The sequence below is a fragment of the Macrobrachium rosenbergii genome, chromosome 51, assembly GCF_040412425.1.
Source record: "Macrobrachium rosenbergii isolate ZJJX-2024 chromosome 51, ASM4041242v1, whole genome shotgun sequence".
Taxonomy (NCBI): Eukaryota; Metazoa; Arthropoda; class Malacostraca; order Decapoda; family Palaemonidae; genus Macrobrachium; species Macrobrachium rosenbergii.
The window spans coordinates 39,134,883-39,149,854 of NC_089791.1; the positions used below are offsets into that span (position 1 = coordinate 39,134,883).

The following is a 14,972-nucleotide window of genomic DNA, read 5'->3' on the forward strand; positions in this document are numbered from 1 at the left end:
AAATATGTTTGCTCCTCGTTGATATAAACGATAGAATTGGGGTTAACGAGATCTCGCCGAACCTTATTCAGTTCTTTCTTTGACAAAGAACCAAAGACATTGAAAATGCAGTAAGCTGTCTACATTCCCTTATGCTGAGGGTTTCAGTCGCATAGACAATGTCGTCATTAGATTCCTCCTTTTGCGTGCGCTGTTTTGAAAAGCTTTTGTTCTTTATGCTCTTAGTAACCATTCACGAATCCCACGAGATGATTCAAGAATGACGGTTGGTGTTCTCTTTTCGACAAATCGCATTAACCTTCCTTGTGCTACCACCTTCAATTCCAAATTGGACTTAACAATTCCCCTCGTCTAAAGAATGTCGCCTGTGAGGAAGACGATATTTTTTTTTTTTTTGCTCTCAGTGAGAAGAGAATTCAAATCTTCATAGAACAATTCTGTTCTGAACCAATGTTCGTCATCACTAGAGCTCTGACGTAAGAATAACTGCATTTCGGTAGGCATTCCTATGGAAGGCGCCCTTCACGATCTGCTCCAAATGTCACGGCCTTTACTTCATCTACGTACCTTGACGATGCTTGTATACGACTATGCTGTGCTCTTTAGCGATATCTCCGTCTGTCGTAATCATGTTGTGGAACTTCGGAGAAATTTTCCGCATACGAAGCAGATGTGCTCCCACGTGCGTGTTTGCTTAGATGTTGATTTTTATATTGGATTGTCTTTTGTGCAACAATACACACACACACATTATATATATATATATATATATATATATATATATATATATATATATATATATATATATATATATATATATATATGTATATATATATTATATTATATTATATATTTCATCAGCATTCCTTTGGAAGTTGCTTTTGAGCAAAGCTGGTTTACTTGCGTCATCTTCTCTTCCTCAACCATTAGACCTCTACCTAATAAACACACACACACATATATATATATATATATATATATATATATATATATATATATATATATATATATATATAATATACACATACATAGATATATTCAATTATAGATATATATATATATATGTATATATATATCTGCACACACATATATAAATCTATGTATATACAGTATATATACATATATATATATATATATATATATATATATATATATATATATGCGTGTGTGTATGTGTGCGATGTGTGTGTGTGTGTGTTTAATAGGAAGGAGGTCGCTTTTTGCTGAGGAGGGAGAAGATGACGCAAATAAACAGCTTTATACTACTCAGAACTGCTGATGGAGAAAAGAAGGTAAATGACGACAGAGCTGTAGTGGCAAACTGGATACGAGGACCAGAATGTTTATGAGATGAGTTATAATATAGTTTCAGAGAGAAAGTCAGACACATATGTTTTGCACAAGAACAAGCAAGTCTAATTTAAAGTTGAATAGAGCTGATCACAGTAAAAGTTAAAGTGACTTGTGAAAGAATGCTTTTGAAAAGGCACCCCCAGCTTCATGGAGACAAGACCGTTGTCCGGTCCTTCCGAAACCTGTCGCAAGTTATTGAGGGAGCCAGAATATTGTATAAAAGGGTGCGTTTATTCCATGTGAAGACTGGCAAGCACACACGCACACATACACACGCAAAACGTTTATTACCTTCCACACTTTTTCTCGGCACATGTTTACATACATATCTGTACATACATGTTAATCCGCATCTTCCTAATACAAGGAGCATCTTTTTAATGAGATCCAACTTCAGTGATTTCATAGATGGCTTCTTTCCACTGGTTTTGGGTAAGAAAATTTATGTTGAAACAGTGTAAGTATCATCCAGTTAACAAAGTAAAGGCACGATATATATATATATATATATATATATATATATATATATATATATATATATATATATATATATATATATATATATATATATGTTTGTGTATAAATATATGTACAACATATGCGTGTACAGTATATGGGTATGTGTTTACGAGCGCGCAGCATATCGAAACGTAGCAAGCAGCCTAATCTTGGGTTTGGTGGCTGTTATACGTAATGGAAAATTATGTCGAAGAAAGTTGCAAGTAATGCTTCTGAATAAGAAGGATGTTCCTTGTTAAGCGTTACTTGTTCCGCGAACGTTGGAAACAGCACACTGCCCTGCTCCCCTTTTTATCGTCACACAGATAAACTGGTTTTCAATTTTTTATATTTCTCATTTATGTTGGGAATCAAATATCTCCCTTTGCAATTATTGTCGTGAAAAGTATTCTTATCTCTTTTTTTTCCTTTTGGGTTGTATTTTCTAATTTTTTTTTTTTGTATGCGGTATTCTTTTTTTTCCCTTTTAGGTTATATTTTCTATTTTTTTGTATGCAGTATTCTTTGTTTGCCTTTTAGGATGTATTATCTATTTCTTTTTTTTGTATGCAGTATTCTGAATTCTGCACTTTTTATTTAATTCAGGTCTTGCTATACATTTTTTTTTATTTCTCGTGTATTATAAGATGTATCTATTGTTATTCACTCTAGATAAGAAAGGATCTTCAATAGGTTAAGTCATTGCAAAGAAGACGCACACAACATAAAAGTCGCGCCGCTACCTTTGGGATCCGCTATGAATAAACCCTTCTGTACCCCGACCACCCTTCCCCCATTCAGTCGTTTTCTCTACCCAACCCTAAGGCTAAATGGGTCACAGGTAGATTACTGACCTGCCCAGTTTTTTTTTATTTCCCTCATCCGCATTGAGCCAGAGAGAGAGAGAGAGAGAGAGAGAGAGACTCACACACGCACACACAAAAACTAGTTCATACAACCCTGTGTGTAGTGCACTTCGGGAGAGTGGCCTACTTCAGGAGGAACTGGGATAGTATCTTGAGCTTAGCGGTGGAGGTTAGGTCAATTATCATTTTGATACCTGCATTGAAATGAGTTGGTGCGTTGCATATGTTAGTCTGCATGTTTGCATGCGTTTTAGTGCATGCTCGCTCTCTCTCTCTCTCTCTCTCTCTCTCTCTCTCTCTCTCTCTCTTCTCTCTCTCTCTCTCTCTCTCCCTCTCTCTCGGGAAGACGATTTCTCCTAACTGGTGACATTATTATTACTGAAGACGGTGAAGAACATTCGCTTTTTTCAAAGTTAGACTAAATGAAGGCCCCGTTTTTATAGCGTGAATCTTGGTATAATGTTAAAAATTCACTAAAATTCATAATGTTAAAAATTCACTAAAATTCCTTAAGCTTTGTGATGACTAGTCCTCATCGCTAGAGGGAATGAAAATAAATCAAAATTTAAAATTTTGTTGTTGTTCTTCATTAAAGATTATGCCAGCTGTATGGTAGCACGGCTCTTGCTTTTTGAGCAGCCCGCGGGAAAAATGTTCAAGTGAACAGATTATTCATAGCAGGTTCCTGCTTGGCCGGTCTTTCTTGCCGCTCAGCGAGGGGCGTTAATCTCAGGTGTAGGCCACGGATCTGGAGAACTTAGTTTATCTTATATCAAGTATCAAAATATTTATCCCCAGCTAGTGTTGGTATTCAGTTAAGTAGGAACCCTTCCACAAACCTATGGCGTTTTACGTCACTGCTTTTTTATATTTACTGCTTTTATGTAAAGGTTTATACGAAAGTTTACTATTCTATAAATTCACTGTATGGAATGACTGCTGTCCGTAGTAAGCCTTTATCCCCTGCACAGCACTACGGCCCTTTACCATACTACTTTTTATATAAAAGTAATATGGTAAAGCGCTTTACCATACTACTTTTTATACAAAAGTAGTTTATGATACAGCGCTTTACCATACTACTTTTTATACAAAAGTAGTACTGTAAAGCGTCTTACCATACCATTTTTATAAAAAAAGTATTATGGTAAAGCGCTTTACCATACCACTTTTTATACAAAAGTAGTATGGTAAAGCGCTTTACCATACTACTTTTTAAAAAAAAGTAGTATGGTAAAGCGGCGTAGAGTTGTGGAGGGGATCATATAATTCACATCAACGGTAGCTGGGAACGAACCTTTTAATATTTTGGATAAGATAAACGCCAGACTTGTTCTCCAGATTCGCAAGCAAAGCTAATGATCCCGAGTTGTTCCTTAGACTGATGGAAAGAAAAATACCTGACCTTCATAACCCACACCTAAACCTCCTTGCCCACGCCCGGGATTAACACTCCTTGAACGGTAGCTGGGCAGCATAACCGCAACAAACCAGAATTGTCATGTAGCCGGAAGACCACTAGGACCCTGATATGAATAATATTACCGTGCGGAAATTTTGATTAAGTTTCATTCCCTCTGAATGGAACTAACATTGTTATAACTACAAAGCCATCTTAACTTGTCGAATTCTTCGCACTTTTTGGATTCGCTTCGCTAGAAGTTAAAGGGACATTGTGGTACATTACAAACGAAGGGTTTTGATGTAATCCCGGTGCGGTTTTGTGTGGATGACTGGTGTGGGTACGGAGATGTTATAGTTTTTGCACCAAGGAGTTTCCCTCGTGATTGAGTGGTTAGCTCGGAAATGAAAGTAGCAGTGACTGATGCCATATTTTGTTCTGAACTTCTAGTGTTGAAGAAAGAAAAGGCCATTTGTTAGTAACGCCATCAATAACCCGTTTTCCATGATAGATAGCTCCAATAAAAAAAAAAAAAAACAGTCATAGCACTTGCATCCTCTGAATTGCTGAATCAAGGATGAACTTCCTGTGCAGAAAAGTCTCACAGCTTATTCCATGGGATGACGTTGACCTGTCGACAGCTGAAAGATGATTTTGCTTTTATTGCAGAGCAAAATGAAGGAATTCAAACATGGGGGACCAGCCACCGCCGTGGTGTTGCTCCTCATCATCCTTGCGACGCAAGTTATGCAGCACCGCAGGTAATTTTGATTTGTTTTAGTCATCTTATTTATACGTTTCCTCCTCCTCCATGGCATGCTTGTCCCGTTTATCTGTGACTATTAGCTTGTAGATATAACCTTTATATTTTCTTATTGACTCTTACGATCTGTCCTAGAGTAAAAATCTCCAATTACTCAAACCCTTATCATGCAGACCTGAAATTTTTAACCTTCACAAATTTTATGGTATCCTGATTACGATCTTTCCTCTAATAAAAATATCGTAAATTATTCAAACCCACACCATCCCCGTATTTATCTGTGCTGCAGTGATAACCTTCATAAATTGTTAGTACCCGGAGACCCTTACTAAAGTTAAAATCTCTTGAATTGCTAACCTTGTGCGTACTGAAAAATCAAACGGTTCCGGCGCCGTGCCATCAACCAAAGTTTCATAAATGAAATCAAATTACTAACCTTATACTGATGATCTTCACGATGTTTTTTTTAGGATCATAAGATCTTTTCTAAAATTAGAATGTCTTGAAATACTCAGACCCACGTCATCCCGTTTTATCTGTGTGTGCAAACATGCAATAATAACATTCAACATTCACACTTATTTCATGATCGTAAGGGTTTTACTAAAATCAGATTATCTTCATTTACTCAAACCGACTTATAGCGATAATATTCAACTTTCATGATCTTAAGATCTTTACAGAATCGAAATATATTGCTCAGACTACGATGTCCCTACATCTATAAATATTTAGTTATCATTTTGATGTTCTTAGTTCCCGATTCTGTTTTAAGGCCTTGAGATTTCGTTTACTTATAAATCGCCCTTCCAGTTACTCGATACGGTTATTCCTCATGAGTAATCGTCATCGTGAATCTTACAGGTCTATTTATCAACGTGCGTCTTTTGTAAAGACTATTCACCAGCAGGTGTTTCTTGTTGCCAGAAATGCTAGCAACGAAAGGATCCTGTCCCGCCAAAAGAGACTCTTATTCTTCACCTCCAACCGACGTTTTGCGCTGCCTCCCACGACGGCGCTGGCCATAACGTTCACCCTTAACGTGCCCTTCTTCAGCAACTTGCCCACTGGTTATAGCAGCAATATGCTCTTCAGCGTACCCATAGTTGGTAAGTTCTCTCTCACTCTCTCTCTCTCTCTCTCTCTCTCTCTCTCTCTCTCTCTCTCTCTCTCTCTCTCTCGTAAGCGCAGTGGTTGTACACCTGACTCACAACCGAGAGACACATTTTCGATTGAACCGGGCTATGTAAGGAATGATACGGTAATTTTTCCTTTAAAAAATCCCAGTATGTTACTGTATGCCTAAGCATTAGATCGTATACGGGACTGTAAGTTCACCGTTGTAAGTTACAGCTGAGGTGGAAGGCAAGAAAAAGATCAGACACTCAATCGAGTGATTAATGGTCTGTCAAAATGTGTCGCCATGTATCACTGCAACGGGAGGGCTTCGACGGGATCATTCTTACCCCAGCGATGTAGTTGAACAATGGTACCTTCAAAAATTTCTATCGTGAGAATGATAGTCATGCATCACGAAATGATTTTTGAAGGTAGCATGTTTAAATTGGGTACAGCCTAAGCGTTGCCCTATCAAGACCGAAATTAAATACCCGGCTTTATTTTACTTAGTCCCCTATTAATCAGCGACAGTTTCAGTGCTTTTAGTTTCTTACTTGGTGTTCCTTTGACGTATGCAGCGCACCCAGTCCTTACTGATGCCTGTGCAACTGCTGGCCGTTCCGTTTGCAATACTGGTTAACAAATGACTAAGACTGTCTGAATTTTTGTGCAATATTCTTTTCCATTATTTTTATTCTAGTAAGTTTTGATGACTTGGGACTGACGTCAGCCGAGAATCCTTTTGGCTTGTGGCCTTTCAGAAAAAGGCGTGACGTGCCCAACTTCAGGCATTTTCCCGAGTACGGGCATGTTCCCAAGGACGTGCCCGTCGTTGACCTCTCCGACGGAGAAAGGTGAGGCTTAAAATCAGTCATTATCGCTTTCACAATAAGGTCAGTTAAAATAATACTGAAGCCTTTGTACAATGAAATATGTATCCCTATAAGCGTATAAAAGTATGATCTATAAGCAGAATCTGACAAATTGTTGTTATAAATAGGATTGCAATGTAATCTAATTTTGTAAAATTGAGATTAAAGATAGGAACTGGAATGTAATGTGATTCTGACAACTTGAGGAATTGGAGTATTTCACTATACCCCTTTAAGTTTCTATCTTTGTCAACTTCTTCAGCATATATTGCAGTGTAACTCTTAGTTTTAAAATTGATTGGTTAAAGTCAGAACCAATTGACGCCAATTACCCAAGTACCCCTCTTGAAGGAAACCTCTACTCCTGCAGGAGCGTTGTGTATCAGGTGTTGGAAGGCGTGTTACGCAATATGGGTCTAGAGGGCTCGCCTTGTTTGCAGCGGGCTATCTGCGAATACTACCAGGATCCGCTGAAATATCACGGGTTTTTTGGTGAAATGCTCGAGTTGCTCCTCAGGTAGGAAGAGTTTTTCGTTTTTTACTACTCTCCTTTTTGTTGTCATCATTATGAACCTAAAATGAATAATATCGTTATCTGAATGCTTCAGTTACGTTGTGGATAGGAAATATTTCTTTTTTCTGAACTCCATTTGATAAGCTCGTCATATTTGAGAATCTTATATGAATAATAGCGTTGCTGAAACGCTTGAATTACTCTCTAGGTAAGAAGAGATCGCCACTTTCCTGAGGTTCCCTTGAGACAGTCTTGAAATCTTGTGGACATTTAATGGAATGCACAACTGACTCAGTTACTGTTGTTAATTTCAACAAACATTGAACATTCATTTGCTGACTCGCACAGTAGTTTATTAAGTAGTTTGTGCAGGTAAGGAACGTATACTTTGATTTATTATTAATACTTAAGAGTTCGTTCCTTTGTCTCTTAGCCCTAGCAACTCCAAAGACGCCCATATGCACCTGGCGGAGTATGTCGCTGCAGAGAAGATGGGGAAAACGACTAAGAAGTGCGACGCCTATGAGTCGCTCTGTCCCCGATCCTTGTATAGGAATGGAACTGCTGAGCACATTGCCGTGTAAGCCTCGACTTTTGTCATAACACCTTTAGGCTGATGTTGTGTTCTTTAAAGGGAGTTGGAAACTTTTCTTGAATACTAACATCACCTAAGTGACTAATACTCCTGCATTTTAATTTCATTTACTCATAGTCAGGGACTCAGAATCGAGTTACTCATTATTCCATAGCTGTTTTGCGGTTTAACAGGAAATTAAAATGCAGGAATATTAGTCCTTATATCACTTAGGTGATGTTAGTATTCAAGAAAAGTTTTGGGTACTTGATGCCTAAAAGGTCTGCTTGAAATTCAGGTACTTCACGTTACTGTAATCATTGTCATTATCATCATAATTATTATTACGATGGCACTGTTGTTACTTGATAGCTAAATCTCATTACTGCAATTATTTTTATTATCATAATTACTATTTTGATTGCTATTAGTACATGACAACTAATGAAACCACCCTGGTATCTTGGGGTTAGCAATATTTCATAAAACCTGTCTCTCCTGTCACAGAGATGCCAAGGACCGCCAGAAACGTTTCATCTACATCACACGTGACAGGCGACTGACCTTCCCTCCCACCTCCACCATCTTCGTGACCTTCTCTCTGAGCCTGCCCGCTGGGCATCTGTTTACCACTGGGTATGGATCAGAATATCGATAACTCTTCCTGTTGGAGGTGAGCTGGAAGACCTCTCTACATATATATATATATATATATATATATATATATATATATATATATATATATATATATATATATATATATATATATATATATATATATATATATATATATATATATATATATATATATATATATATATATATATGCCAGTCTCTGATTCATCATTTTCTACTCACTGATGCCTCTTGATTCCAATATAAATTCTTTATCAATCTTAGATCTTTCCATCGATATATCTGTTCAGTATCATATAAGGTCTATATATCTAACCTATCAAAGCCTTTTTCATATTCAGACTCAGCACATCAAGAGGTGAACAGAGTTGTGTGTTATCACCTGATCTCTTCAATTTACTGTATATAGTGAAATGATGATGAGAGATCTCAGAGATATGGAAGGAATTAAGGTTGGAGGAGTCAGTATTAATAACATCAGATATGCTGATGATACAGCACTTGTTGCAGACTCTCATGATAAACTTCAAGCTTTAATCAGTACTTTACGCCAGTCAAGCAGAGAAAGAGGTCTGTCAATAAATATTAAGAAAACAGAAATTGAGGTTATCACCAAAGATGATATCGCCCCTAAGAACAGATATAAGAATTAATGCTGAAACAGTTAAACAAACCGATAGTTTTAATTATGTGGGATGCACTGTCACAAGTGATGGAAAATGCGAAAAAGAGATCAGGAAGAGAATATCCATGGCAAAAGATGGATTTGGAAAGATCAAGAAAATAGTCACCAACTCGAAAATATCTATGAATCTAAGGAGGAGGTTTGTAAAATGTTTTGTTTGGTCTGTATTGTTGTATGGCTGTGAAACTTGGACCTTGAGGAAGACAGACAAGAAGAGGTTACAGGCTACAGAAATGTGGTTTTGGAGAAGGATGCTGAAAATATCATGGACAGAAACGAAAACTAATGAGGAGGTATTGGAGAGAGTAGGCGTTGAGAGAGAACTTTTGGCTTCAGTGAGAGGTAGACAAATGAGGTTTGTGGGTCACATAGTGAGAAGATAAGAACTAGAACATCTCTCTCACTGGTAAAATCAATGGAAGGAGGCCGAGAGGAAGACCTGAGACAAAATATATGGATGGATTGGTGAAATGACTGGAGGAAGAATGTCTGCAGCTCAGTTGCTGCAGACAGCCGGAAATAGAGAGGAGTGGCGAGCCATGATTGCCGACGTCATGGGGATATAGCACCTGGATGATGATGATTATATATATATATATATATATATATATATATATATATATATATATATATATATACATATATATATATATATATATATATATATATATATATATATATATACATATGTATGTATGTATGTATGTATATGTATGTATGTGTATATATATATATATATATATATATATATATATATATATATATATATATATTGTATGTATGTATGTTTATCATCACTTTTGTATGTGATTCATTTATCACCCATTACCACAGGTGAAAAATAATAGACGGGGTGTAGGTCCTGACCAGTTTCGACTTTATTGCCAAGCCACTGACGAAGGACTAATACATAGCATTAGAAGTCACAAATATATATAATACAGAGACAGTACTGACGAACATACACAGCTGTTTGAGACTACAGATCCGCCCACAGGCCGATGTCAAGGTAGGAGGAGCCTTCAAAGCTCATTAGGCTAAAAATCACAATATACTCTCAGGGTACAATACTGATAAACACACCGACCATAGGCAACCACAGGCGACATCAGATCCACAACTGACAAGTGTCAGGGAGGCGGAGTTTGGAAAACTCATTAGCACTGCTGCCCCTGTACTGTGATTACGAATATAATAATCTTATTTCCATACATCTCTACTGCCTACCTTAAAATTTAAACAATTTACAACTTTCCTCTGACATTGAAGGATCAAGCTTATACATCCCATGACTGATATTCATATTATGGCGGTACCTTTCTTTTATAAAGCTAGATTCAATTATATTCTTTCAGTACGTTATTAGAATATACAATCCTTTTGCCCTTCCCAGTTGATATACATGATTGTTCTCACTAACATACAAAAATACCACTGTTCCCCTATACATATCTCACAGATTTTTATGCTGTTCTATTCTCTTTTTTTCAGTGCTTTACCCGTTTGGCCAATATAAACATTTTCACAAGACTTATATGGAATTTTATATACACACCCTTTAGTATTGTCGGGGGAGTTTTTGATAAGTACACATTTCATTGTTTTATTGTTCTTAAATACAACATTAACGCCAAAATTCTCAAGAAAGATAGGGACATCTTTCATATTATTATCATAAGGCAGTACAAGCAAATTTTTGTGTTGTAAAGTTCTTATTGATTTTGATACAAAGTCTTTTTGCCGCTTTTAATGAATTGTTTAATACACTGTCAGGATATTTCAATTTCTTGCCTGTATTCCTAATCTTATCTATTTCCTCACCAATATATTCAGGGCTACATACACGTAATGCTCTTAAAAGCATAGATCAAAACACTGATTTCATAACCTTATTGCTTTGTCCGGAATGGAAATTCACATAGGAAGAAATATTAGTAGGTTTTCTACACACACTATATTTAAACCCATTACCATTTCTTCGTATGAGCACATCCAAAAAATTAAGTTAACCATCATTTTCATTTCCATATGAATTTAATTGATGGTACTAATTGATTTAACTTGGCAAAAAAGTTATTTACATCTTGGTTCCCTGGCCTTACACAAATTATGTCGTCAACATACATAAACCATGTTACATTGCATAGAATTATGTTGTTTAATATTTTCTTCTCAAACAATTCCATATATAAGTTACTTAACACTGGGGATAGAGGGTTCCCCATTGCCGTACCAAACCCTCTATCTCCAGTGTTAAGTAACTTATATATGGAATTTTTGGAAAAGAAAATATTAGACAACATAAATTGTATATTCTAATAACGTACTGGAAAGGAATATAATTGAATCTAGCTTTATAAAAGAAAGTTACCGCCATAATATGAATATCAGTCATGGGATGTATAAGATTGATCCTTTAATATCAAAAGAAATTTGTAAACTGTTTAAATTTTAAGGTAGGCAGTAGAGATGTATGGAAATAAGATTATCATATTTGTAAACACAGTACGGGGGCAGCAGTGCTAATGAGTTTTCCAACCCCACCTCCCTGACACCAGCCTGTGGGCGGATCTTTAGTCTCAAACAGCTGTGTATGTGCGTCAGTACTGTCTCTATAGTATATATATTTGTGACTTCTAATACTATGTATCAGTCCTTCGTCAATGGCTTGGAAATAAAGTCGAAACCGGTCAGGACCTACACCCCATCTCTAAATGTGTGATATATATGAAGTATATACAGTATATGTACATATATACAGTATATACATAAATATATTTATGTATATATGTTATACAGAGAAAGAGAATTAAAGTCTTGAGCGTGCTGCATCATCCACATTGCGGATGGACTATGAACATTCACTTGTCATGTATAAAATCTCACGTTGACAATCTCTTTTGCTGACAGTCAGCTTGGACGACGTAGGGCTGACGTCAGAGGACCACCCTTTCGCTGACTGGGGGAACTTCACGTACCTGAACGAGCTCTTCCGGCAGAAGCGCGAAGTCGGCGAAGAGGGACACGGAATCAACTGGGCCGGAGGTGACAGGTAACGTAGCCCAGCTGATTCTCCTGCCTTCCACGTCTCGTTCGCGTTTGGAATGCTTAAGTTGTCATACAAGCGCACATACTTGTATCTTGTAATGGCCTCTTGCTATCAAACTGTGCAATCGTCTTTGGATTGGACGATGAGCTCTGCCATATACGTTGTGGCGATATATATAGTCTCGTCTGGTTATTGCGTTAGAAACGCGAGGTAGAACTTCACATAAGTATCCATATTAAAATAGCACTTCAATACGGACACTTATGTGAAGTTCTAGGTATTTGGTGACCTAGGTAGGTTCAAGCATCACTACTGGAAAGTAGTACCAGTAGAAGTAGTAGTAGTAGCAGTAATAGTAGTACTAATTATGAAAATATGAACTTATGACCTGCAGTTGCCTACCAAGAATGTCTTGGATCTTCAATAATGGTAACGTTGTTCCCTCGGCAGGGAGGTAATGTACACCGTTGTGCAGAATACTCTGGAGGTCATTGGTATGAACGGGAAAGCTTGTTTGTTGAGAGCTATCTGCGAGATTTTTCAAGCACCACTTGATCGATACGGTATCTTGGGAGAAGCTCTGGAGGTCTTCTAAGGTAAGATAATATATATATATATATATATATATATATATATATATATATATATATATATTATATATATATATGTGTGTGTGTGTGTTTGTGTGTGTGTATGTATGTATGTATGTATGTATGTATGTGTATACGTGCATTTGTGAGCAGTGACCTTATGACTTTTCGCTCTCCTCACTTTTTGGATTGCTTATCATTGCAAGCCTTGAATCCAGATGAGGAATAAAAATATTTTCCTTATATAATTGGGATTCGAACCCACGCAGGTTGGAAAGAGTGACGATATAAATTTATTTCAACTCGTATGTACTTGTCTGTTGAGTATATTATGACAATGATAAGTACACGTGTATATGGTGAAAGTAACCCGTAGATTCAGTAATCTGTTACAGCATACATATTTGCATGTGTCTTCATAGCTGAATGGAGAAAGTGGTGCCTCGCTCTTACTGGTTTTCTTGGATACAGTGAAAGGAAAGGGTTTCATCATTTATTTCTCATCTGGATTCAACACTTGTGGTAATAAGCATATAAAAACAATTGTGATTAAGGTGAGAAGGTAAAAGGTCATTGATACTAAGGGAGAGTGATCAGTCTATTATATATACATAAGCATTTATATATATACATTTATATATATATATATATATATATATATATATACACACACACATATATATATATCACATTACCACAGGTGAAAAATAAGAGATGGGGTGTAGGTCTTGACCGGTTTCGACTTTATTTCCAAGCCATTGACGAAGGACTGATACAGAGTATAAGAAGTCACAAATATATATACTACAGGAACGGTACTGACGAACACACACAACCGTTAGAGACTACATATCCACACCACAGGCCGGTGTCGAGGTAGGAGTGGACTTCAAAACTCATTTGGCTAAAAATCACAGTATACTCTCGGGGGACAATACTGATAAACATACCGACCATAGGCGACCCCAGGCGACATCAGATCCACACCTGACAGGTGTCAGGGAGGCGGAGTTTGGAAACTCATTAGCACTACTGCCCCTGTACTGTGTTTATAGATATGATAATCCTATTTTCATACATCTCTACTGCTTGCCTTAAAATTTAAACAATTTACACATTTCTTTTGATATTAAAGGATCAGGTTTATACACCCTATGACTGATATTCATATTATGGTTGTAACTTTCTCTTACAAAGCTAGATTCAATTATATTCCTTTCCAGTGCATTATTAGAATATACAATCCTTTTTGCCCCTTCCCAGTTGATAGCATGATTGTTCTCACTAACACGTACAAAAATACTGCTGTTCCCCTGTGCATATCTCACACATTTCTTATGCTGTTCAATTCTTTTTTCCAGTGCTTTCCCCGTTTGGCCAATATAAAAGTTGTTACAAGACTTAAATGGAATTTTATATACACACCCTTTAGTATTGTCGGGAGAGTTCTTCATAAGTGCATTTTTCATTGTTTTATTGTTCTTGAATGCGACATTAACACCAAAATTCTTAAGAAGATGGGGATATCTTTCATACTATTATTATAAGGCAGCACAAGCAAATTTTTTGTGTTGTAAGGTTCTTTCTGGTTTTGATACATAGTCTTTTTTGCCGCTTCAAATGCACTGTTCAGTACACTGTCAGGATATTTCAATTTCTTGCCTGCATTCCTAGCCTTATCTATTTCCTCATCAATATATTCAGGGCTACATACACGTAATGCTCTTAAAAACATAGATGAAAACACTGTTTTTAACCTTATTGCTTTGTCCGAATAAAATGCACATAGGAAAAATATTGTGGTTTTTCTATACACACTATTCAAAACCATTACTGTTTCTTCGTATGAGGACATCCAAAAGGGTAAGGCACCCATCATTTCCATTTCCATAATGAATTTAATTGAATCAACACCGTCTCTCTATTTTTCACCTGGTCAGGACCACGTACACCCCGTCTCTTATTTTCACCTGTGGTAATGTGTGATAAATGGATCACGTACAAAAGTGATAATAATCATATATATATATATATATATATATATATATATA

General features: G+C 36.6%; 1 protein-coding gene across 3 annotated transcripts in view; it reads left to right on the forward strand.

Annotated features, from left to right (window-relative positions):
* The window catches only part of LOC136833329 (uncharacterized), a 278,488-nt gene extending 265,570 nt beyond the window's left edge, over positions 1-12,918 (forward strand). For all 3 annotated transcript variants that reach the window (XM_067095329.1, XM_067095328.1, XM_067095330.1), the window contains 8 exons: positions 4,789-4,880; positions 5,810-5,991; positions 6,702-6,855; positions 7,244-7,390; positions 7,821-7,967; positions 8,469-8,634; positions 12,193-12,334; positions 12,782-12,918. In XM_067095329.1, the coding sequence (XP_066951430.1) occupies positions 4,795-4,880; positions 5,810-5,991; positions 6,702-6,855; positions 7,244-7,390; positions 7,821-7,967; positions 8,469-8,619 (867 nt within the window). In that variant the 5' untranslated portion in view covers positions 4,789-4,794 and the 3' untranslated portion in view covers positions 8,620-8,634; positions 12,193-12,334; positions 12,782-12,918. The remainder of the gene's footprint in view (positions 1-4,788; positions 4,881-5,809; positions 5,992-6,701; positions 6,856-7,243; positions 7,391-7,820; positions 7,968-8,468; positions 8,635-12,192; positions 12,335-12,781) is intronic.
* The last annotated feature ends 2,054 nt before the right edge of the window (positions 12,919-14,972 follow it).